This window comes from Sander vitreus, chromosome 12 (genome assembly GCF_031162955.1).
Source record: "Sander vitreus isolate 19-12246 chromosome 12, sanVit1, whole genome shotgun sequence".
Classification (NCBI taxonomy): domain Eukaryota; kingdom Metazoa; phylum Chordata; class Actinopteri; order Perciformes; family Percidae; genus Sander; species Sander vitreus.
In genome coordinates this window covers 21,864,791-21,891,453 of record NC_135866.1, presented here as the reverse complement: position 1 = coordinate 21,891,453, position 26,663 = coordinate 21,864,791, and the positions used below count along the sequence as shown (strand labels likewise).

General features: G+C 41.0%; 1 protein-coding gene across 1 annotated transcript; it reads right to left on the bottom strand.

The window, feature by feature from the left end:
* Positions 1–1,918: 1,918 nt before the first annotated feature.
* On the bottom strand, positions 1,919–26,497 carry LOC144527018 (MAGUK p55 subfamily member 7-like). Its single transcript, XM_078264838.1, has 20 exons — positions 26,225–26,497; positions 25,653–25,706; positions 24,964–24,998; positions 24,139–24,257; positions 23,105–23,182; positions 21,570–21,650; positions 18,642–18,776; positions 14,502–14,583; positions 14,258–14,343; positions 13,075–13,149; positions 11,895–12,091; positions 11,714–11,772; positions 11,502–11,513; positions 10,963–11,007; positions 7,090–7,263; positions 5,238–5,318; positions 5,043–5,136; positions 4,782–4,890; positions 3,874–4,017; positions 1,919–2,883 (listed from the first exon to the last, which is right to left on the bottom strand). The coding sequence occupies exons 3-20, from the start codon at positions 24,986–24,988 to the stop codon at positions 2,653–2,655; spliced, it is 1,827 nt and encodes a 608-aa protein (XP_078120964.1). The 5' UTR covers positions 24,989–24,998; positions 25,653–25,706; positions 26,225–26,497; the 3' UTR covers positions 1,919–2,652.
* Between the last annotated feature and the right edge of the window lie 166 nt (positions 26,498–26,663).

Here is a 26,663-nt window from a genome sequence, read left to right as displayed (position 1 = left end):
GTATCCGCCAAGACTTTTACTGAACAGAGGCCACTGTGACCGGAGGAGTTAATTACGGCAAAATGACCAAGATGTCTTCAGTTAAAGCTGCACTAATCTATATTTTTATATTAACAATGGATCCAATGTAAGTGAAAGGTGTGGCTTGTAGCGACAAACCCACAGAGAGTTATCACTCCCTCCTCAGATCACTCAGATCAGCATCTTTCACCTCATGAGATTTATGGCCTGCAACTTTACCGTTTTGTTTCACTGTGCTCATCAACCTCATCTGCAGCTGTTTTTATAAACCTACTGTATAATACCCAGCCAGCAACAAACAAACTGATGTTAGCAACCAGCTGGTGAACATAGTCGAACATTTAGATTAGACTGTTTATAGATAGATAGATTGTTTATTAGCCCCACGACCAAGGCCGGTGGAATTTGTTTTCGGTACAGTATGTTATTCTCTGCAGCACAAACACACAAATGGACAACAACGGCACATAATCAGGGTAATGCTTGTGAGGAGGGGGGTAGAGGCAGGAGTTCAGAGTCCTGATGGCTAAGGGAAAAAAAGCTGTTTAAAACTAAAGAACCAGATATTTGCCTCAGGAGTTGGTGTACACCAAAACAGAGCAAACAGGAGAGTGATGAATATGCAAAATGTTTGCTAATACAGTATGTACAATAATAAGTCTGTAAGGTGATAAACTGTCAATGTTGTGTTTATAGCTTTGCAGGTTTAAAGACATCATATTTGGGTGACCTCGCGAGAGAACCACGAGCAGGAAACAGCAAACGTGTCTTCTGGTCAAGTCAGGTGTGTTCACTTTCTGTTTTACTTTTGTAATAAAACCATAGACTGTGAGTGTATTGAATTGATGAAGGGTGCGTTTTAGTGCTAATAAATTCAACTGCTCATTAGTAAGAGGAAGATGGTGTTAGTTCTCCTTTCAAAAGTTACATAGTCTGGCTTTAATGTGTCAAAATTAGGACATATGAATCAGTAGATGACTTTCAATTTCATGAAGTGAAAACCTTTTCCCCTTCCTGCTTTAGGTTTGTATAATTAACTCCCATGTACTTTCAGCACGTGCCTTACCGCGAATATTTCATGCAACGATGGAGATATTGTTTTAACATCAGTCGTATTTATTTTTACATACTTCGAATAGACAGTTACATGATTGAGCCAAATTATCCGAGACCAATTGACATCATACTGCTGTGTAATGTTTGAAGTTGGAGCTGCAGTGAACATAAAACGGTGGGTTTTCATTGGATCACTCCGGTGTCTTAAATGGCATCATTATGATCTCAGAGGGTGCCTGCAGATTCTCAGTGGTGTGATGAAGTTATACTGCCACGGTTTGGCTGAGGTCAGGCTTCAAGGCCTGGCAGACATGCGACTGTTGTGACAGTCTGGTTTGTACGTTTTGAGTGCATCTGCACTCGTCTATTTAACACTGACAATAAGCCTGCCAAAGTCAAATAAATACCTGTAAAATAAAATTACGTGCTATTTATCCTTGCAGCCTAATCCACTATTGCCTCACCATGCTTTTACAGTAAGCTTTTATGTGCGGTCGTAACTTTCTCTCTGTACGTCTGCGAAGGCCCAGGTCCCTAGAAAGCCATTACCGTCTCCCCACATCACACTGCTCCCTCTTCCTCCCAAACCCGACATGATAGACACATTAACACTCCTTCACACCCAATTGAACACAGCATCCAAAAAGAGGAAGGAAACACCATGAATGTGGAGGAATGCAGCCATCAAAAATAATAAGATTAAGCAGCTTGTGTGAAGCAGAACAGTAGCATCTGCACCCGTCAGGCAGCTGTGATGCTCAAATATGAGTATTTGTTAATGGAATGTCACTAATGGGGAGTTTCTGCATATTATTCATAATTGTTTCAATATGTTTGTGTATTAAAAAAAAAAAAAAGGCTTCTTTACAATTAATGGTCCATAATAGAGTAGATTTCTAGTGTAGGGTGCTTAAAAAGACAACCCCTTAAAATCTTTAACAACCAAGTTTCTATAGTGTCTACAGTACAATAATTGTGAAACCTACACACATGTTAAAGCATCTATAGTCCTCATCTACAATATGTACACAATTCTGAAACTTACAGCCATTAAACAGGGTTTCCCTTTTCGTCTGCAGTCTTTAATTGACTGTTATCTTTCGTTTGTGTCCCTATTTCGTACAGCATGTTGTTGGCGCAATGCCTCCCTGACTGCTACTAATAATATTTCTCTGGTGTACATTACAGTTAATTGAAGTGCAGCAGCTGTCAGAATAATTACATGCTGATGTTTGCGACTTGGCAGGGAAGGATTACACTCAGCCACAAGCTCTGCAGAGTTTCCTTTTTTTCTTTTCTTCTTCTTTTCTGTCCTGCGAGCCAATGTTTTTATAGCCAAATGCCAACAGAAAAACTGTCTCTTAGTCAGACGGAGGGAGCGAGAGACGGATTCTGTCTCTAATTAGACACACACTAAGGGACACTATGGAAAACTGTGGTAATCACAGGACTTGTTTACAAACGTAAACATATTTAAAATATGAAAAAAATGCAATGTTCAAGGTAAACTACATATAATTGAGAAACATTTTTTTTGTCCTTTTTTTTGTGTGTGTTTCTTTGTAAGTTCAAAGTTTAAATCCAGCTGTCCAAATGACCACAACTTCTCCGCGCTTTTGTTGGTGAAGAGCAAATCCACTCTGCAGGAATCCACTGGACTTCTGCCTCCTCCACTTTCTCGAGGGCCGCCTTCAGCTCTCTGAACGCCACGGCGATATCTCCGTTAACGATCACCTTGTCAAACAAGTGACCGCTCTGGCTCTCCATAGTTTCAGCCGAGTTAATCATGTCCTCAAAATCCTCCTCCTGTGACAAGAGAACACCTGGGTAAATAAAATGTTGTAACACAATGCTATAATACCTCCATCCAGCTCCTTTCATAGTTTGATTTGAGTGTCCTTTGATTAACCATCAAGCAATAGATGAAAAGAATCCGCACTAAAAAGAAATTGATGATTAATGAGGATTTCATTGTTAATTTGACAAACACTGTTGATGGAAACAGAACAGCTAAAGCCTGACCATATGGTGACATCGTCCAAAAAGATGCTTTACAATAATCTGCACATACTGTAACGTAACAGGACATGGAATGGATACCCGTGAGCATTCAGCTCTACTGACCAAGGCGTAACACATCGTTACATGCTGAGAGTAAAGGATAAGAGGCCTTTTCACACCAGCTGTAGTACAAGTTGAAAGCACAGCCCCATAAGATACGCCTGAACCCTCTAAGGGATGCGGTGCTTGGCACTGGGCAAACTCCAGCCATGCTGCAACACAGGTGTGTGACCTCATGGGTTTAATAAGGTCAACATGGGCAGCCAGGGTCAAACAGGGAAGAAGAAGCCAGATGGGGATTATGAAAGTAACCAAGCAGCTTTTTGTCACAAATCTACCATCAAACATACACGCTCTTGTTTTGAGATTTCTTTTGATCACCTCAATAAGTCATTATTTCAACCCATCACACACAAGGTGTAAGCCTTCATCTACTGGACATATTCACATGTACCTGTGTCAGTTATGGAACAAGAAGCCACCCACCAAGTAAGCCTCGTAACTCCCTCTGTCTCTTAAATGCAAACCAAAGGGTCAGCCATGTGTAAGGCAAGGTGCGCTCATGAGTGAGGGGAGTTTAGGTGTGCATGTCTGTGGGATGGGGTTGCGTGGGTGCATTGAGGTGTGTTTGACCTCACACTGCCCTGCATGTTACAAGACATGGAAAAAGCACCTGACTCCACACATGTACCTGGTGGACTGTGTTTTGTGTGTTTATGTTATAGTTTGTCTTACTGAAAAGATCCTGACTGAGTTCTTGTCCTCTTCAGCGCAGGTGAATTCAGCTCTCCGTCGGGTGAGGCGCAGCTCTTGTATATGCGGAGGCTTCACGAACACCACATACGGTTTGAATTCAGCTGTGTACACATGCTTTATTTTCTGTGGTGACGGAGAAAAGAAGAAGAAGTAGGTCAGACGAAGGCAGAAAGTATTTATGGTAGAATAAGTGTGTGTAAACAACGTAGACACATTACAAGAAAACAATAATTTTCAGAAGATGGGCCCAGCTCTATAAGTAAATGTTGAATAATCTGAAATGTTGCAACCGAATATGGTAGTTTGTACAGAATAAGGAATCCATCCATTATACCCCTTTTCCAGATTTTGGACTGTCCTTGTGGACTGTACCACAACACCCGTAACTGCTAACTCCCACTGTTGCTGTAGGGACAGTGAAGAGCATACTTGTTAGCAAGGACCTTAATTGGCAGGGTGTAACAAGTGGAGGTTCATGCTATCTCTCCTTTGCCCAGGCCAGGCACCCCGACAAACCAGCAGCACGCAACCCCTCACTGGCTTCCCACAATACGAACACTGCCAATTGTGTGGTCAATTGAGGGCCTGGCCAAAAGGGAAGCACCACTGCCAGGAACTAAACACTGTAGTGTGGACACACACACACACACACACACACACACACACACACACACAACGGGCCCTTGGAAAATTCATTTTTATTATTAAAACATCAAGAAGTCATAAGATGAAAAAACTATAGATTTTTATTACTGAAAAGGCAATCGTCGCAATTAACGTGTAGTATGAAGCACCACAAATGATTTATCAGGGACCCTGACACCTGGTCAAATTCAGTTGGCTACGTAAACATGAATGTCATTATCTTTTTTTAATGGCATACTCACATTCGGGTGCACATCGAGGAGGCACACCTTGCCCTCAGCCATCACTCTGTGCACAGAGTCTAGACTTGTTCCATAGTAGTGTCCCCTGTATCTCCCGTATTCTACAAACCTTGAGGCAGTAAGAAACATGCACAGGAACAGACAGGGAAGACAGAAATCAGGCAGTGGTAGAAATGAAAATCAGGAAAAATCAGTGAGTGAGTGGGACTATTTTTAACACCATGGGAAAGGAAGCCTTAAGAGCAACGTCTGCATATCTACTTATGATTGAGAATATCCTCTTCAAACATGTGAATTGACATAAAATGATAATCCACGCCTTCGTTCTCCTGACTTCTCTTCTCACGTGTGGTGTCTGAAAGAGAACAGGACCGGAGCTTGAACACAGCTGTAAAAAGATGAGAAACCATTGTGGGCGCGGGAGGTAAAGGTGACAGTTTTGGATGTCTGTCTTACGCGGCACAGTGACGCCATAGTGCTCAGGGTCGGCGATCAGGAGCCTCCTCTTCAGTTCAGTAACGCCAACGCCGCTGGGCCCTTGAGACAAAGATCAAAACACTGAGTTCTGTATGTGGGTATTCATTCCTAATATCTCGGTGTACTAATGTTTTCCTCACGACAATTCCGACATCAAATAGGCTCAGTGATCTAGTGACACATCTGTCTTTATCATCAGAGAAGGAGAAGGGGAGCGAGAGAGAGTCAAGTCAGACAGAGCTCTGATTTCATTTTGATTTCAGTCTGAAAACGATTCTCCAACCAGCCTCACTCTTTTTCTCAGCCTGTGTCTCTCTATTGAACGTTAAACGCTCCTATGCCCTAGAAAATCTATAGCATCACATCTAAATGTGACATCTGCAAAGCCGCGCAGTGTCAGTGTCCTTTTAGTGTAGGATGCACAGGATGAAGCATACACACATACTGTAGCATCTGGGATTTTCTTCTAAAGCCGGTTTCCGCAGCCCCAGATTGCATCAGACTCTAATGGAGTGCTGTCTGAAAGTAGGATTCCTGACATACCTGCCTTTTCCATCACAGCGTTGCATGAGCTTGATACATTACAAAATATCAAGTTTATAGACTCTCCACTCTAACACTGCTGATGTCTTTCACAGCTGCTCTACAGAACTGGAGAGGAGCATCATCGGGCTCTGCGCATACTTTCTACTGACCTTTTTTTCTTTCTTTTTTTTAAAAGTTACACGATCTGTAGGGCTTAAAGTGGCTGGCAGTCGCTTTCACCAACTTCCCTGGGGCATAACGGTCTATTGTTTCATTCAAAGTGCGTATGCAATGCAAACAAAAATGGATATATTTCCAACCTGGTCAAACATTATCCAGCTGGTCCTGTTTTAGCGATCCGGGCTTTGGTTTCCCTGTCTATAACTCTCATTGCCAATAAGTTATATATTCTTAATGATGACCTCCGGTCAATGAAGAGCCTTCACAGCAGACAGTAAAACGTAATCCAGAGTCGGGGTAAGCTCCAACTCAATTAAAGAGGTCTAAATCTAAATCCAAGCTGTCTTAACTGTTCCAGTTTGATGATGGAGCACTTGGCTGACATTATGGGGGATCTTATTCACAATCCACTCATCCCCTTCTCTCCGTTCACCTTTCATTTATCTCCTCTATGTGGTTTTGTTTTTGCACCTCTTCAGTTCATTGTGTTTCTCTCCTCTCTGACTTAATTTTTGCAACTCTCCCCTTCTCTTCTCTCTTTGATTCATATGATATCATAATATGACATTAAAGAAACCCCTTCAGCGGGACTCAATGTAAAATTCCCCGGAGAGAGATAGAGCTCAAAAAATACATAGAACAGGCCTGCAGGATTGGCAGAGAAGTGAATATGGGGTGGGCCACTTGGTAACTTAAGAGAACACAATATATTCTGACTTGGAGCTCTTTGACAGTGTTTACGTGGTTCTGATGGGAAAGGATTGTTCGTGCACTCAAGAGTGGGGACATAAATCTTCATCAATGCATTACTTTTTAATCAACAACAGCTTCAATAAAACTGTCCTTTTAGTGAATGGGATCATGTTTTAAATTTTTTATATGGACAAAAACAGGCAGCGGGGTGATATAAAACAGAACACAATTGACAACTATGTGCAATACTGTACATATAACCACAGTAACTTGTCATAACAGTCATTTTATAGGCTTTGTATGCAGCAATGTTGACAAATTCATTAGCATAGGAAGCTACAAGCTTTGGCATTGTACTTGAAAAACAAACTTTTCACAGAAGATGGGAACTTGCCTGTTTCTTTACGCGACCGTATGTTTAGCTCATACGTACCAACCAGAACGACCAGACGGTGTCTGTCCTTGGGGTCTCTGTGGTAGGGGATAACCTCTATGTAGGTAGGGGGACAAACTGAGCTGTGTACCCCTGTGCTCCACCTCCCGGACCGAGCCACTTCTCCGTCCAGACTGCTCTTTCTCCCGAGTCGGAAACTCCTTCTTAAACCAGCTGGAAAAAAGAGAGAGAGGGACCATTGACCTGCCAGGTGTAGTAATGAAAGCCTAGCAGGACGATATAGCCTCCTGCATAAAACTTGCATTCATTCATTTTTTGGCCACTTGAACGCACCGCAACATCTGGCATTGTATCGGCTTATAAAGTTGACGTGGTGAATGTCTTAGGAAAGAAATTCTGTACTGATTCGAACATCCAGCAGGTACAGAGAAACAGCATTCATTTAGAGTTACCTGGCGAATGCAAGTCTATTATTCACTCATCTTTTAGCTCTGTTTTAGTCTCCACCCATTCCTGAGGGAAATAGCTGGCTCTTTAGCTGCTAAACGCTCCGCTACGTTCACCAGCTAGTAGCTAACTTTATCTGTCTGCCATTTGGTGCTGGGCAGGTATAATATACAGGTTTTTCATTTTCCACTGATAACAGCTTCCTGCTGTGGCTGGAATTGAGGTTGATGAGAGCGGTGAGAGTGAACCAACAATGAGCTGAAAGATGCTAAAACAGGTGATAATTCTCTGTGGGTTCGTCACTATCAGCCACCCCTTTAACATTACACAAAGTCATTTGATCTATTCTAAATACAAAAATAATGATCAGTGCAACACGAAAGAAAGAGATTTTTTAAATTTTGACACAAGAAAGGCCATATGTATCCTTCATGACGACCTATTTGGTCCATTTTCATGTTATTTAGTTTTATTACGACCACAATTTTGAGATAACTTACTTTCACATATTAATAAGCTGCACATGTAAGGTTTGATTTATTCAAGACCTAAATTACTTCCATGATTCACCAACATTGCTTCCCTTTGTGCACCACTTGATTAAAAGTGTGAAAACAAGAACTCTTAAAAACTGTTTAAAAGTATCAGAGATACTCAGATGGCAACAAGGACCATGACAGAAGAGAGAGCTACAGTAGGAATGTGAGGCAGAATAGAAGACAAAACCATTAACACTGCCACCCAAACTCTGGTGTCAAGCACACTCCTGAAGCAGCACAAATCTCAGTCAACACACGACAACTCTGTAAGTCTGTCACGCGTCGCTTGTAGGCCGTCTGACAGCCAGCGTCTGACAGCCAGCGTCTGCCATGCGACTGTGGTCTGGTCTGGCCTGGCTTGGCAAGCTCACTCTCTTTCATGATGTTAACTGCTGCTAAGTGATGCTGCCAGGCTTTCTTCGACGTCAGCTGCAATTTCACTTTTGTAAGCATATCTGTCAATTTCCTCTCCGGGCTTCATTTTAAGAAACATGCCACTATGAGTAGAGATTTCAAACTTTTGTTTACATGGGATTCAAACTGATGATTTCACTCAGACATTTCTAAGGGTATACTGCGGTTATACGGCAAACAAAAAAAAAAAAATCATATTTCGTAGAATGAAATAAGGTCTAGAGGAGAACATATTGTAATTGTCAATCTTAAGTAATTCTGGCGTTGAAATTCATCATGTTTTACTGAAAATGCTCTCAGCTGTAAAACCTTAGTACATTTTTTTGGAAATGCTGCACGCTATTTCTGATTGACTCGACAGTATGAAATAAGGGTGAGTGAATACATGCAATGCATGTCATGAACTGGGCCTGTGCCCTTCATGTCAAGATGAAATGATATGAGCCTCAACCTAGCAGTGCAAGAGAGTGGACATAAACTCTCAGTATGAAGCATTCTAGTCCCAGACCATTTATTTGACTAGTTCAAAAGAAAATGGCACTCAGCACTGTGCACTGACCTTAGAAATATAATGAGTTAGCCCACCACAATGGTCACAATTCTTTGCAATGGCAATGGAACATATAAAAATGGCTGCCGTTCTGACCATCCTGTTATGTTTATTGCAGCGACTTAGAAAAGAAGATCGAAACCCCTCTTTGTTAAAGTCACTGTGAAACGAGAGTTTAAAGCCTTTTTAACTTCTGTAATGTGACATATTTCTAAAGTTAAGTTAAGTTAGAAGAGGGATTTTAATCCAATCCTTAATCCGACCTCAACAACATTCTTTGGAGAGGTAAAAGGTCCTACACTGTAGGAGGTGTGTGTTTGATACTAATTTGCTACAAGAGGCTCTCTTTATCATCCTGGCTACTGTGACCCACGAGCTAACCGTAAAGTGCGGTTTTATATGATGGGTGCCACCAAGTTCAAGATGAGTCATAAAAAAAAAAATGTTTTGACATATTTGTGATGTAACGAATTGGCACATGATTAGAACTTGGAAAACAATATTGTTTTTAATAGTGTTTTTAAAATATCAAGCTAGAGCTGGTAGCTTAGCTTAACATAAAGAATGGGAGCAGGAGGAAACAGCTAGCCTGGCTCTGTTTAAAGGTCCAATGCGTGGGAATTTCTCCTATCTAGCGTTGAGATCATATATCGTAATCAACTCTCTCGTGCCACGCAGTTCAAAGTATGTATTACAGCTACGGTAGCCTTCACGCTTTTTTCTGATGAGGCCGGTCTCTTGCTCTTTTCAATAGCCTGTTTCTTTTTCTTGGCGAAGAAGAAGACTCCTCTTCCTGAAATTTGGATTTTGAATGTGTGGTCCTCCATGTTTCCTTCTTCAAACTTGCCGTAGCCGGGAAGCGATGATACCCATTAGCAGCACCTGTGAGTTTATCATGTGACAGCGAAAACGCGAAAGGCGGAGCAGTATGTCCTGTATGTCCCTTACCAGGTAACGTATTTCAAGATGAATATGAAGCGTCTACTCCAGTTCATGCAAACGCAAATGTAAAATTTCAAGCCAATAGGAATACTTGGAATTGATGGTGGTGGTAAATATTCATGAAACGGACAAGTTTGTGAACGGGCAACACAGATTTTGAGAATTGTGAATGAACAACTAAAAACGTTACACACTGGACCTTTAAAAAGGTATCAGAAAACAGCACTAACAAACACAAAAAAAACACTTTATATGTAATTTGTTTCATTAAACAACATTATTTTCTAAACATTCACCGGGGAACAATTACTAGCTGTGAGCCTGTTTTTCCCCTTCATCATGTCTTTACTTGTGTATCTACACAAAGTACTCCATTATGTCCCTTCTCTTTCAGCCACTCTCTGCTCTGATTACTCTGCATACAGTCATTTAGTCGTGCAGCATTGATAAAGGTTTACATGCCAAACAAAGAGGAAACACAGAGTCTGAACCACGTCATCAGGTGGAAGCTGGCCTGAGATAAGATGAAATGTACATTATTAAATACATATGACTTTTGGAACTGATATAATGTAACATCTGTAATTACCTTGCCTTGTACCGACATAAGGAGCCTTTTTATAATCAGCCATAAGTGCACGCCCCCATATGAACATCCTGCACTGCTCATATGCACGCAAACACACACAAGCACATCATATCCAATCCATGAGATCAAGACAAATGGGATAAATGGAAAGGCTAAAACCACATTTGCTGTTCTAGTCCTCTCCCTCAAATCCCCAAAACCACAAAACGACATCATCGTATGAACTGGTTTGTAATATAAATATAACCAGGGTCTCTTTTTGTTGCTGGTTTGTCTCCATTTAATTTTATTGCTAAGTTCAATATATATTCATTATATGTGTGTTGTTGTGAGCCGTCATGTTCAATTGCCCTGAGTTGTGTTGTCTTGTATCATACTGGTCCATTTTCCAGTATCAGTGGGTTTTTAATGGAACAAGTCAAACATCTCACCAATGTGGATCCCTGTTATAGCTCCGTAGTCTACGTCCTCCAGGACTGGAAAAACAGGAAGAGAGAAGAGGAAAGAGTGAGGAAATTGTGGACACAAACCACAAGGGGATGACACGTGCCTTGCTCTGAAATTTAATACTCAAAGTATTAGCATATGTTCTGACCCAAATGTCCTAATATTTTGCTTTGGAAATTCTAATAATAGTTTTATTTAGAAATGATATACACAATTTAGAAATATTAATAACTACCTTACTCTTACAAATTGATTGTTAGCGGAAAAACTAGCACACTGAAGAAGGCCAGATAGTATAAACCTGCTTGGAGGAACATTTTTTTTTTTAAATCCTCTGCGCATTACATGAATATTATTTTTGGAAAATGCACCGCCTTAAATCTTAAAAAAAAAAAAAAAAAAATATATATATATATATATATATATATATATATATACACACACACACACACACACATGTGTATTATATCATGTAAATTACGCTCAATGTAAGTTTTCAAAAGCAAATTCAAACCGACAGTACCTTCCCCCTCATCTGTGGAGCATGTGGAGAAAACAAAAGCAGTGAGTACAACAGGAGGGCAGCAGAACTCACCCATGACCTGGATCTTCAGACATGACCTGTCACCTCTCAGCTTAGCGCTAGAGGCGCTTTAATATGTTTATTGGTAAAGTGTTAAAAGGTTTTATTCTTTTCAGGTGTGGTGATTTTATGGACAGACGTTGACTCATCACCTGGCGTTTTGACTCGTCGAGGCTTGAACAGGGCTTTAGGTCGCTGTAGTGCAACTCTCCTGTAGAAAGCCGAATAAAACAAGGCTGTATCAAAACATCAAAATGTCTTATAGATATTACATGACGGTGTTTTCAAGTGAGTGACCATGTAGCTATCGACTAAAACGCGTAAAATGACCACCTCTCATGGAGCTGCTGCGAGGGGATGAGCCCTGCCCGAGTGTTGCTGTCGCCCAGGTGACAGGCCTGCCACCAGGTGTCATCCTCCATGCTGACAATTTGGAGGACGTCGCCCCTTTCAAATGCTACCGCTGCATCCTTGCACGGAACGGTGGGATCCTCGTTAGGATCATAGTCAAACAGAGCCCGCATAAACAGCTGAGGATAGAAAAATCATTTCATGTTTGTTTTTTACAGAGTTTCTGCAGGTTTCACTAAGTCAAATTAAAGACCATTATGAATGAAATGTAAGACCTTTATCGCAACAGCAACTAAGCCCTAAATTCAGTTTTTTCAAGCCAATTATCGCTAAACTTGCTTCCCCATAGCTGAAGAATAAAATCCGTTTTATGTCTGTGCTACAATCTGAAAGAGACTCGCGCCAATAACACAAAAGCTGATTGGCTGCAATGTAAGTTGCATGTTGGTCTCATTTGTAGTCGTAATACAGCAACATTATACAATTTGGATTTTGAAATTTTAGACAAATAGGTGACAAAGGAAAATACACATTATATGTAATTCATTTATTCATTCTTCTCTTTTCCTACTGCAGCTTTGTGAACGTTTTCTGTATCCTAGCAATGGACACAACATCTTTCTCTGGTGCTTTTTCACATATGTTGGTGTCATTCTTGAGAAATGATCATGAAAATAATTTGTCTTAATCCACTGCAAATGCTCCCTGCTCTAACAGTTTCCAGCTTGGACATCCACTTCATGTATGTGGCGGTAGTGGCCTAGAATTCTTCCTAAACAAAGAAAAGGATTGGGGAACTTGACATTTTCCACACAAGTTAAATGTTAAATTGAGTTGATGTAGCTCAACACACGTGATGGGTGCAAAATGATAAATCAAGTGATAAAACATGATAAAAAAAAAGAAGCTGTAAATTGTAATGACGTTAGTTATTGTCTTATCCTTGACTGTCTGACCCAAATTTAGTTCTTGACAATGCGCTGCTGTAGTGACAGCACCGTGGCAAAAACACAAAATATAACCAAACACACAAGATACCACTGATTTCATCTCTTTTTACTGAAACCAGCTGGGCAGCTTTCCCTATGCAGTCAGATTGCATGCTAACATAAAAAAAAACACACACCACGGGAGATACATATGTAGTTAATATTTACTGTACCTTCTTATGTGATGACATTTCTTCCTTGGAGGAAGCAGGAATGATTTTGAATGTAACTTCACCCTGAGAACGAACCTGTGCAAGAGGAGTAGTTAGATATGTTAGGGAATTCATATTTGCTTTCAGTTAGATGAGAAGATTGATACAACTCTCATGTCTGTATGGAAAATATGAAGCGACACCCAGCCGCCGATTAGCTTAGCTTAACATAAAGACTGGAAGTAGGAGGAAACGGCTAGCTTGGTTCTGCCCAAAGGTAACTAAGACACATTGTCTGTTCAGTCAAATCCTGATATATCTTACTGCTATTCATTTAAGCTCCATTGTTGTCCAGAAACTATTAAAATACTTCAATGAGCCACAGCGTTGCCCATGTTATTTTTTTCATGAACATGGGCAACGTAGTTTCATAATACACCATCCTGCTCCTGTACATAATAGATGCTCACTAGTGCACCAAATGTGTATTAATCCGCAGCAGGAAATAGTCCCAAAACAAATACACGGTTTACTCCTGTTTGAGACACGTTTGCTAAAAACTACATTGTTCAGCTGTCTTAGGATATGACTGAGATCTTCTCAAAAGTATTTGTATTTGTGACTTGTTAAAGTTTTTCTGTCTTTAATAGGAACAAACATGGATGGAGCTGAGAGACACAGACATGGTAGAGAAGTGGCGCCGTGTTGGTTTTGTTTTTTTCATTAGATCGGTTGACAGTAAGTTATATATATCGAACAATGTCAGCCTTATCGTTTAAGTTACAACACTGAAAAGAAGAAAGGAAAAGTTGAGAGCAAAAGCAGAGAAGCAGTGGTGGAAGAAGTATTCAGATCTTAAGTTAAAAGTACTAATACCACACTGTAGAAATACGCCGTGACAAGTAAAAGCCCTGCATTGAAAATGTTACTTGAGTAAAAGTATGCAAGTATCATTAGGAAAATGTACTCAAAGTATTAAAAGTAAAAGTACTTTTACTTAAAGTGCAGAAAAATCCTCACATTTTAGAAACTGGAAACAATCAAAACATTTCTGTGTTTAATCGTCGAATCATTTCAGCTGTACTTGTAGGCCTATACATTGTTGGGTAGTTTAATTTATGATAAAACATCGCATTTTATAAACTTACATGCGTTTTGTGTGTAAAAATTCCAAATTTGTAAAGTAGTAGGAAGTGAGACTAACCAGAAGAGTAAGGATATCCTTTGGCTTCCAGTGCTCCAGTGAGACTCCATTCACCTCTTTCAGCTCATCTCCTTCATGGATCAGGCCTTCAAAGTGTTGGAAATACATATGGAAATTTGTATCACATGCTCTTCTCTGTAACATTTACTATACGCCATCATAATGTTACTACAACTTTATATAAAGCACGTGTGACAGAGTAGAGTGGACACAACTGTGATAAATAAAGAGTTTTTCATCTTACCGCTTTTATCAGCTGCACCTCCTCTCATGATCCTCGCCACAACAATAGCCCCCGTGGACTTATCCCTCTTAATTGTTGCCCCCTTGAGGATGGTGATAAGTGAATGAAAGGCTGATGAACAAAGAGGTCAAGCGATGAACAGTGAAAATAACACATTGGTTTTATTACAGTCCAGACAAATTTCTCATTTAGAGTCACTTCATTCCAGAGAAAATTATTTGTATCAAGACGGGACCATTTAGTCGGCTGCCTTCATGTAACACACAAAGCGCTGGAAAAGGTTATCCAAATCAGCATTATTTTCAACAGATGTTATTGATGTGGAGCAAATCGCAATGGAAAGAGCATCTTATGTAGCTGACTACAATCAGCTCACGCACGCTCGGGTGTAACCCTGTTGTCTGGAAAACGGGAACATGCTGGATCGATCAAAAGAGACCATGTCAGAAAAAGGTCAGTCCCCTTCCAATCTAGTTTTGGGATCAATACAAAAGTGTGTTCTCTATTATTGGTCCTAAGCACATTCCACTCTCAAAGCTCAAACACTAACATACGAGCATACACACGCTGCAAAAAAATGTATCATTAAGTAAATGATTCTCATATTTCCCCATAAAATCATCATCATTTTTATTTCATAAATTAACATCTCGTTTTTTATGGCGATGTTTGTCTTTAGTTATATATCTCAAAAAACCTGTCAATAGATTTCAATACAATTTGTTGGAAAGTAAGGCCACTGGCTAAGAAACAAACTTGTGTGTGCGAGGGCATATTTGAACATTTCTGCTATTTTCTTATGAACTACTGGATTTACTTGAGTGGAATAAATCTGGCACATGTACCCCACAGCTGTCCATCACTACATGTATTTTATTGAGATCTTGATCCAGATGCAGATCCAAAAAAAATCTGAACTTCATTTTATTATTAAAATAACAAATTTAGAGGATTTTGTGGCCTTGGCAGAGAAATGCACTCTTTATAGTTTGGTTCGTTTTCAGTCCAAATTCACTTGATCCAGGAAATTTCCAGAAATAAGTGACAATGGCTTGGAACAAGGTGGAATAAGGCAGATCATTCCGGTAGTATCAAGAAAATGAGCTATGATTAAAGACCTTGAAACGAGCTGATTTACATCAGAAACGGAAAAGAATCCAATCCATTGTAATGCTTAATATTGCTTTAAAGGACTCATTTAAGAGAGTGGATACACATGCATAAATATGTGCACGTACAAACACACAACAATGCTGAAACTATGTTGTGCGTCACAGCAGTTATATGGCAGCAAAGATGTGGAAGAATTGACTGTAAACTCCTGGCTGCAGGAAGCTTTTCTTATGTTACGTATCATTCCAAGGGCTGTAGACCTGCTACACCTTGGCATACATGGCTTGAGCAGTCACGCAATTCGACAACATGACATAAATTCAGTCACCAGAGAAAAATTCAGCTGTCCCGTGGACATGTTTATTGCTTTGAACTGACTGTGTATGTCAGATATTGTGGCTGGACAAATTACAAGTGCAGTTGCCCAGTTATATGGTTGTCTTAACTTAAATTCTTACATTTGTGTTTGTTTTGTGTGCATTACAAGGCCAGGTAGACCAAATTAGAAACAAGCTGACAAGCATTAAAGTACAGTTATACTTGTTTGAGAAGATTGATACCACTCTCATCTCTGTAAACACTAACATAAATGTGCAGCTAGAGCCAGCAGGTTATCTTAGCTTGGCATAGAGGTTGGAGACAGGGGAAAACAGCTGGCCTAGCCTTCAGACAGCTCCAAAACTTACTAATTAACACGAGATCAAGAAAATAAAAAGACAACATCTACTGTACCACCCTCTCAACAGAGCCAGACTAGCTGCTTCCCTGTTTCCTGTCTTCATTCTAAGATGTTTTTTAAAATTGATTCTTTTCCCTAGAATAATTTTTTTTAATTTTTACCAATGATTCACCTAAATATACGTTATACGGTACCGCTGATGGCGACTACATCATAACCGCTTTCAGCTAAACAGAGCATAAGCAGAAAATACGTTATGTTCTTCTTTACAAATGAAATAAGAATCGCAATAAATGAAAATCGCAATACAAATTGAATGGGCACCAATGTATCGTCCATCCATCCATCCATCCATCTCCATCCGCATATCCGGGGTCGGGTCGTAGGGGTAGCAGCTCCAGCAGGGGACCCCAAACTTCCCTTTCCCGGGCCACATTAACCAGCTCCGACTGGGGGATCCTGAGGCGTTCCCAGGCCAGGTTGGAGATATAATCCCTCCACCTAGTCCTGGGTCTCCCCCGAGGCCTCCTCCCAGCTGGACGTGCCTGGAACACCTCCCTAGGGAGGCGCCCAGGGGGCATCCTTACCAGATGCCCGAACCACCTCAACTGGCTCCTTTCGACGCAAAGGAGCAGCGGCTCTACTCCGAGCTCCTCACGGATAACTGAGCTTCTCACCCTATCTCTAAGGGAGACGCCAGCTACCCTCCTGAGGAAACCCATTTTGGCCGCTTGTACCCTGGATCTTGTTCTTCGGTCATGACCCAGCCTTCATGACCATAGGTGAGGGTAGGAACAAAAACTGACCGGTAGATTGAGAGCTTTGCCTTCTGGCTCAGCTCTCTTTTTCGTCACAACGGTGCGATAAATTGAATGTAATACCGCACCTGCTGTGCCGATTCTCCGACCAATCTCCCGCTCCATTGTCCCCTCACTCGCGAACAAGACCCCAAGGTACTTGAACTCCTTCACTTGGGGTAAGGACTCATTCCCTACCTGGAGAAGGCACTCCATCGGTTTCCTGCTGAGAACCATGGCCTCCGATTTAGAGGTGCTGATCCTCATCCCAGCCGCTTCACACTCAGCTGCGAACCGATCCAGTGAGTGCTGAAGGTCACAGGCCGATGATGCCATCAGGACCACATCATCTGCAAAAAGCAGCGATGAGATCCCCAGCCCACCGAACTGCAACCCCTCTCCACCCCGACTACGCCTCGATATCCTGTCCATAAATATTACAAACAGGATTGGTGACAAAGTGCAGCCCTGGTGGAGGCCAACTCTCACCTGAAACGAGTCCGACTTACTGCCGAGAACCCGGACACAGCTCTCGCTTTGGTTGTACAGAGATTGGATGGCCCTGAGAAGGGACCCCCTCACCCCGTACTCCCGCAGCACCTCCCACAGTATCTCCCGGGGCACCCGGTCATACGCCTTCTCCAGATCCACAAAACACATGTAGACTGGTTGGGCATACTCCCAGGCTCCCTCCAGGATCCTTGCGAGAGTAAAGATCTGGTCCGTTGTTCCACGACCAGGAGGGAATCCGCATTGTTCCTCTTCAACCTGAGATTCGACTATCGACCGAACCCTCCTTTCCAGCACCTTGGAATAGACTTTACCGGGGAGGCTGAGAAGTGTGATACCCCTGTAATTGGCACACACCCTCTGGTCCCCCTTTTTAAAAAGGGGAACCACCACCCCGGTCTGCCACTCCTTAGGCACCGTCCCAGACTTCCACGCAATGTTGAAGAGGCGTGTCAACCAAGACAACCCCTCCACACCCAGAGCTTTAAGCATTTCTGGACGGATCTCATCAATTCCTGGGGCTTTGCCACTGTGGAGTTGTTTAACTACCTCAGCAACCTCCACCAGGGAAATTGATGCCAATCCCCCCTCATCCTCCAGCTCTGCCTCTGACATAGAGGACGTATTAGTCGGATTTAGGAGTTCCTCAAAGTGCTCCTTCCACCGCCCTATTACCTCCTCAGTTGAGGTCAACAGCATCCCATCCTTACTGTACACAGCTTGGATGGTTCCCCGCTTCCCCCTCCTGAGGTGGCGAACGGTTTTCCAGAAGTACCTTGGTGCCGACCGAAAGTATCGTGAAAGAATCAAATCAGGACAAAGCATATCGTCCCAGCCCTACTAAGCTAACAGCCTGCTGGCTTTAACTGCACATTTACATGTAACATACAGGCAGAGTGGTACTGCATCAACCTTCTCATAAACTCTCTGGAAGAAAGCATATAAGTGTATTTCCCAAAATGTCGAACTATTCATTTAAGCCAAACAGGATAAATCAAATTTTTAACTCAACCTCTGAAACATGAAGACATGTTTACTGACCAGGGGGTCTTTGGTTTTGACCAGACTGACAATTTTGACAGAATCCTCGTCCTCCTCCAGTACATCATCAGGTATTGGTGGCAGAGTAGGCTCAAAGTCTCTCTGAGCTACAGCGTCATGGACAGACAGCAGACCCTAGGAAACAGAAATACAGCGAAGGTGCTGATCTGCAGTCAGGTTTGTCACTTTGAATTCTAGGCGTTGTGAATAGATGTGGCACTGGGGCTAGTATCCTCTAATGCATCTCACTTAGTATGGAAAAATGGCACTAAAGCCAACAGAACACTCCAAACAAAATGGAAAGCGACACGTTGGCTGTCAAGCTGCTTTCAAATTCAACATTGTGAACTAATGCCAGTGTAATCACTGCAAAAGTCTGTTCATTTAATTGTGGTCATTCTAGATGGACGCGAAATGAAGAACCACTGTCACCAGTTTTACCAGTGCAGGTTTAAATCAACATATTTAGGCCAACTGGTTAGGCTAGATATGGTTAAATGTAATTGTGAGGTTAAAAAATGGTAAGCACTCAAACAAAAATGCCAAACATCCCTGTTGACTAATTAAAGGTGACTGAGACTATGCAAAACTTCCAATAAGTTTGGCTGGCCTGCCTGCACTCACTACAGCGACTGAATCCAAAAAAAGCACTTTCCTCCTGGTCACTAACCTTCAGTTTTGACGGTGCCAACATGCCAAATTTGATTTGGTCTGGAATGTACTGCCAGCCTGTGGGCCACTTGAAAGCAACCCCCCCACACTACTAACAGTCTTACTGGCAAACAACACAAGTCTTAGAAGAAACTGCTTTTCCAGTGAAGGGACTGTGGATTGATATATAACTCACTATCAATGCCCAGACAGTTCATTTAAGGTCACTCTTTGTTAACTTTGGCTGTGCGAAAACTCCAGGTTTGTTTGCAGAAAAACAATATTCTGGATAAATGTTAATCTCTCACTGTGAGCCTGCACATGGTACAATTTACTGTTATAAAAAAAAACCTCAGAAGAGGAGGAAAACATCTGCTCATCAACTTGATTTTAACAATCAGCCAATCGATCTGTCAGTTAGTCTACTTATCCATGTTGTCCATCAACAGTTGCTCTGCTCAGAAGCTGCCAGCGTGTGAGCAATGTGTCTCTGGCCACTTTCAGAGACAGGTTTTCAAAAAACAAACATTCATTCACAGAATATTATACCCCAAGTCTCTCATAAGTATGTGTGAGCTCCTGCGTTGGGGCCAAGAACAAACAGGTCATAAGACTGTACAAACAAACCTGTTAGTTCTCGGGCTGGCCTCAGCTCCTCATTAAGAAAAGCCACGACTTCTGCAGCTCACTGGAAAACCGTATGCTGTGTCTGTGTGTGTGTGTGTGTGTGTGTGTGTGTGTGTGTGTGTGTGTGTGTGTGTCTGAAATATGACTGTCATCACATCTGAAATAAGGAAACATGCATTTGAGTAGTCTGGGCCTCTACATGAGTGAACACTAATAAACATAACTAGGCAGTAGATTAGCTTCAAGTCCAGTGTGGTTAATAGATGTCAGCACCTCTCAGTGGGCAACATGATTAGGTGAAATACATTTAATAGAATTTATATTTGGATTAATTTGTCACTTTGTGTGACCCATATAAGCCTTTTGATGTGTGTGTGTGTGTGTGTGTGTGTGTAAGCTCCAGTGTTCGCCTGAACAGCATCAGAATAGCTCAGATGAAGCATTCCTGCATGGAAATTAGCTTCTCAGATTAGAGTTCTAGTGTTACTACAGTAGGTCAAGAAAAATGACTGAACATGTAACCACACCATCGTAAGTACGTTACTTGTATTGTTGATGATCCTTTGGCTCACTGAAGTAGAAGGAGGCAAAACAACATCTTCCGAGTGGATTACATTCTTGCTTCATATATGGTCCATGTGAATGGCAATCATAGGATGTGCTTCAGTGACAGAAACACGCTTTCTTGCCAAGAGTTAGATGAGAAGAGTGATACCACTCCCATGTCTGTCTGATAAATAGCTGGAGCTAGCAGCCGGTTAGCTTAATTAGCGTAGAATAAAAATTGAAATCAGGGGGAAACATTAGCCTGGCTTTGTAAAAAAGATAATAAAAGTTTGCCTACTGGCACCTCTAAAGCTGACTAATTAAACACTTTATATCTGGTTTGTTTAATTCGTAAAAAAAACAAAGTGTAAAAACAGAGATTGTGACTTTACAGGACGTTAAGCAGTTTTTTTTAACCTTCAGATAAAGCAAAGCTATCTGTTTCCCCCTGCTTCCATTCTTTATGCTAAGCTAAGGTAAGCTAACGTAACATTCCCTGGCTGTAGTTTCATATTTAATGGGTAGCTATTAGAGCAGTATTGATACTTATTGTCTAACTCAGCAAAACAGTGATCTGAAAATAGAGGGGAAACAGCTTATATTGTATTTTTTTTTTTTTTACATTTATAATATTCTCAGTTGTTTTTCCAAGATAAGCTGCAATAACCATCCCCTGTCTGTAGCTTTATTTTTTACCGGTTTAGCTAACTACGAGGACTAGATACTTGAGGAAACAATTACCTTAACTAGTACAAAAACTGAAGTGTAAAAACGTCAAGTTGCAGATTTACAGGAAGACTCTTGAGAAGCCAGGCTAGTTGCTTTCCTCTATTTCTAGTTTTTGTGCTAAGCTAAGATAATCGGCTGCTGGCTGTAGCTTCATATTTGTCATAGAGACAAAAGAGTGGTATCAATCCTCTCTGATTGATAAGCAAACAAGCGTATTTCCCAAAATGTTGAACTATTTATGTTAAGAGTGGTGTATTTCATTGGTAGAAGTGATGCGATTAGACTGGACAAAGGACTTGGCTGGGGGAGTGTTGGGTTGACACACGTGTGGAGCTACAGGACCACATCATCACCATGGAAGGAAATACTCTTCACCTTAAAGTTGGGTTTGGAAAAGAGGGCAACCAGTTCTTCGACTTCATCTCTCCAGACTTGGCATATCAGCTCCTCCGCCAACTGGAAGGAGAGAAAAAGAGAAGAAGGGGCAGGATATATATATATTTTTTAATAATTAGAGGTATACATTTATATCATTGCCTGAGTGAGGTTTAGCCAAGAGAGACAGCGAAACGAGCAGAGAGACAAAAAAGGTTAGTGAAATTCAACTTGTATCTGATTCAGACTGCAGTGACACATCATCGGTACTGTCATTATTTCTACACTTTCATATGGCCCTGTTCACCTCACTGGGACTTTGCTTTTTTCTCTTCATGATGTTAACTATTTGTTCCTGTTTTGGTTTTGTGTCTTTTAGCCACCGTCGGAAAAAAGCTCCCGAATGTTCAAGGCTACACGACAGCTGCGGCGACAGCTAAAACAGAGCAGCCTTGACCGTCAGCGGCAAGTGGAGAGGCGGAGTGTGACTGTGTGCAGTCCCCCGTCTTGTCAAGCATTTTACTGTAATGACTTCTACTGCTTCAAGATGTCTAGGCACACTCCAGAGACACAATGCATGAAGGTCATTAGTTTCCACTGTGAGCAAACAGAAGCCTCTCTGAGGAGAAACAGACCCATGGTTTGGCCCTTCCAGTAGGTCCTGATGATTTAAGCCAGGCGGAGAGTGGCTGTCTAACAGAATCTGAAGCAAAGGGAGTGAAGAGAAGGAGATGGAGAGGCGTTTGGGGGAGAGGATAGGGTTAGATAGACAGTATGGAAACATGGCAGGAATTACAATGTGCAGCAGGGTATTGAGAGAAGATAAAGAAACGCAAATGGAGAGAAAGGGGAAAGGATACAGAGAAAGGGGAAGAATAGAGATAATGGAAAGGGGAGTATGGTTTGGGGATGGAGAGAAGAAAAGATGGAGTAAGGGAAAAGTGTAAAAAGAACATCCTTGTTTAACACTTTGTCCAGGAACAAGAGGGGAAAAGTCAGGAAATGAAGGTGGAACATGACCAAAATGGTTCAAGGAAGGTAGTGGGATGAGATGGGAATATTGGTTGGTAACAGGAATGAAGAGGACTGGTACATGAAATAGGATGCAAATCTGAAGAGACTGGTCGTGCCATTTTTAGTCACAGCTGTAGTGGGAACACTCTCTGTCACTTCATCTTAAATCTGAAATTAATTGTATTCCTCCAACTTGAAACATTAGACTACACACAAAATGAGTTTAGCAGCCTTTTGCTCGGAACTGTCCTCGGTGACCTAACTCCTGGCATGCAGATACAAAACGATATCTGCTATAAATCACAGCCTTTCAAGTGATACTATCCGAGGTGACAGAGTTTTGAGATAACATTTCATAATTCAGTCCGCATAAGAAGGACTGTGCGTTCCACTCGTGCTTCTGTGTGACAGGAAAGTCATCTGTATGTGGAGGAAACAATTTGAATATTTCCCTCTGCTGTCAAACTGTCATCCTCGGCAGCGCGTCTATCTGCAAAAGATGTTTGGAGAGAGTCACTTACATCTGAAGCCAGACTCGCGGCATTCTCTTGGACCGGGATAGGGCTTCGCTTCTCAAAACGCTTCAGCCGCTCGTGGATCTGTCAAGTCAGGAAAGTATCACAATAAAGGTTTTCTCTGCAGTAAAAAAAGGCACTTACTGCAACTTCAAATACTAATACTACTTCTACCACTAATTAAAATCATTTATAATAATACAATTTACATTATTAAAATATTTTGGGTTTCTAATAGAATATGTTTACATGCTTTAATGTTAAAAATACACATTCTTTTTCTCACACTGTCTCTCTGAATGTACTGTACCTGTACATGAAACGCTCTGTTTTAGCACCTGTCTCCCCCAAGCCCCCCTCCCGAAAAAGGCCAGTCTGCTTTGATTGGTCAGCGTTTACAGGTCTTCCACATCTGCGCTCTTGGAGAATCTTATAAGAGTCTTATAAAATATGATACATTTTTACATGAATCTACCCAACAGTATATACAATACAGTAGTTAAAATGAGCTCCATCTTGACTAGCTGCAACACTGAAGTACCACTTACATATTAATGCATTAGTAATAATAATAAGAATGTAATACTAATGTATAATAGAGTAACACTGACAGGAGCCATTCTTCCTGTATAATCTTTTACTGAAAAGCAGAGGCAGATGAGGCAGATGACCGGCCACCAAGAGCCAAATTCTGTCCGAGGTTTTTGCCTGTTAAAAGACGTTTTTTGCTCCCACCAAATGCATGCTCTTGGGGAAATTGTTTGGTTTCTGTAAATGATAGTGTTGTCTTGACCTACTCTATAAGTAAAGTGTCCTGAGATAACGTCTTTTGTAATTTGACACTATAAATAAAATAGTGTCATTTTATATAATAAAATAAACAAAAAGTATTTTTACACTGGTGTACTACTAAAAATAAGATCTGGGTATTTAATTCAGCTTTGTATTTTGCTACTTAAAAGTTAGACAAAATAGATGCGGTGACTACAATAAGTGGACGTAAACAAGCACAAATCATTGTAGCACAAATGTGTCTTCACCTTAAAGAGCAGGTGAAGCTTCTTCTCCATCAACATGCTGTGGAGGAACCTGTAGTCCTCCTCCCTGTCTGTGTGAGACTCGGTTCCTGACATCACTGATGATAGCAACCTGCACACGCCTGCAGGAGGAGCAGAGCACTGTCACACTTATAAACGCATATACACCACCTGCACCTGATATTAACCTATGGAGCTTTATCAGGGTTTCTGTTTCTGGGTTTTTAAGACCATTTTAAGACCTTTATGAATGAAATTTAAGACCTGTATTCTGACATAAAAGTACAACAAAATGCAGAGTCACAAAGTGACTTGCAAAGTTGCAAAAACATTTATTCAAATTGACTAAAATCGATAATAATAGTCGGTAAGTATACATCAAATTATATTTGGACTAGCAAACTAAAGAACTACAACTCCACGGAATAAAAAAACAACAACTTTATAAACAACTACGGAAGAATTAGAGGTAGCTTTACATGGACGTAGGAAAATTAAGAACCGTTTAAAATTATTTAAGACCTAGATCACAATACTTCAGCGAATTTAAGACTTTTTAAGACCCCGCGGAAACCCTGTTTATGGTTATGAGGTGAGGTCAGAACCCAAAGAGAGAGGTCAAAGGTTAAATGGAGGGTGTGACACACAGCATTTAAAAGAGTCACTGTTAAGGGGATCATTGCTTTATTTTCCAGTTTTGCAGGTATTTTATCTGGCAGGATAAGCAAAGTAAAAAGATAGATGACACGAATGTGCTCAAATTGCCTACATATTGCCTATCATGTACATATACGTATAACCTGTTAACCTGCTCCACTTTGGACGTACCTCTGTGTTCTGTACGACTCAGCATCCTCCTCACTCTGAGAACAGAAAAAGAAACATTCAACAAATATTGAAACCCTTGATATATATTCATACTCCGTAACTTGCTCCAAATTTCTTTTTGAATTTTATTAGTGAAGAGGGAGACTAGAGCGTGACACAGAGAAAGAGAAATAATGAGAGAAAGGAAAGAAATGTTTTTCACACGGTGTGTGAAATATCTCTTTCTTCTGACATATTACTGCCCCCTAATGCTGGTATGAAATATTGCAACATTACAGTAATACACTATTCCACTGTACATATATAAAAAAGTATTAAATCAGTAAATGTTTTATCAATAATATGCAGAGTTCTTTTCCTTTTTCACATTAAACTAATCTAAAAGTACAACAAACAATAATGAAAACATAACTCATACTACAGGATACATATTGGATGTCCTCTGCTCAAAATGAATCCATTTTTATCCTCTCTTTATCCACAATGCTATATCGACACTGATATTTGTTTTTAATGTTTCAATAGCAGATAATGAATGAAAATATTGTGAGAAGTATGTTTGCACTAATACACCTAATCTGGGTTACAGATTAGGAGTGTAACACACATGTTTGTGTCCATTCCAACACATTTTAAGTAAAGGAAAACAGCTCAGCACATTGGAACCACACAATTTAAAGTGCACTCACCAGAGACTCTCCATTCCATCAGGCCCAATATAGACATGCCATATCGCTTAATACCTAAAGAGTATGAGCTACATGTGAACATCCACTTGTAGAGAGAGGTTGTATAGTGTTCGACTGGCCAAACTGTAAAAGAGACTGTTCCGTATCCAGTCAATATGTGTCAGTCTGACCTAAATCAAGCCGACGGACAATCGATACAGCAATCAAAGAGCATGGGGCATAATGTTAGCTTACACCAGTTCACTTTCCACATATGACTGTCACACAGATTTAATTGAATCTCAGGTCAGCATTTGCATCCTTTCAGTAGGCCTACTTTTATTTCATTTGATTCTCTTTAATGTCATAATTGTATCTGTGGTGATAAAATAGGCTGCATGAGAGTTCTGTTTTTTTAAGGTAACGTTAATAACATGAAGATGTGTGTTAAGGGGAGTGCATCAACCTAAACAATCACAGGAGGTGAGATTTAGTGTGATGCATGTCACAATATCAACCCCATTACCCTTATTCATTGGGTTCAAGTCTTCTTTATCAGGGGCATGACCCTGTGCAAAGCAATTAATACTTACCCAGTGCAGTAGCGGTTCAGTGTCACCCTGACCTCTCTGTGGGGATGCTGAGAATGTACATTTTAACCAACAGGCCCATATGTTCTGTGGAATACATTTAGAAATAAAAGTTCATCTGTTGCTCGTCTGCATACTGACCAGAAAGTTAGTGTCTGTCGTACTGCCTTATCCACACACCGTATACCAAATAAGTCCCAGGAGGAAAAGACATACTGTAGGCTACATGGAGGGCAAGTGTTCATTACATTAATGTAGAGACAACAGATCAGACTATAGACCGTGGGTGTGTCCCAGAAATTTCCAACCAACGAGATGTGAACTCAGAGGAGGAGTCCACAGCACCAACTAGCTTCGTTTTCAGCTGCGTCACGTTAGCCAGAGACAGCTAGGCTAATACCGGAAATGTGGCTACTTACTTCGAAATAAGAGCGCAAACTTA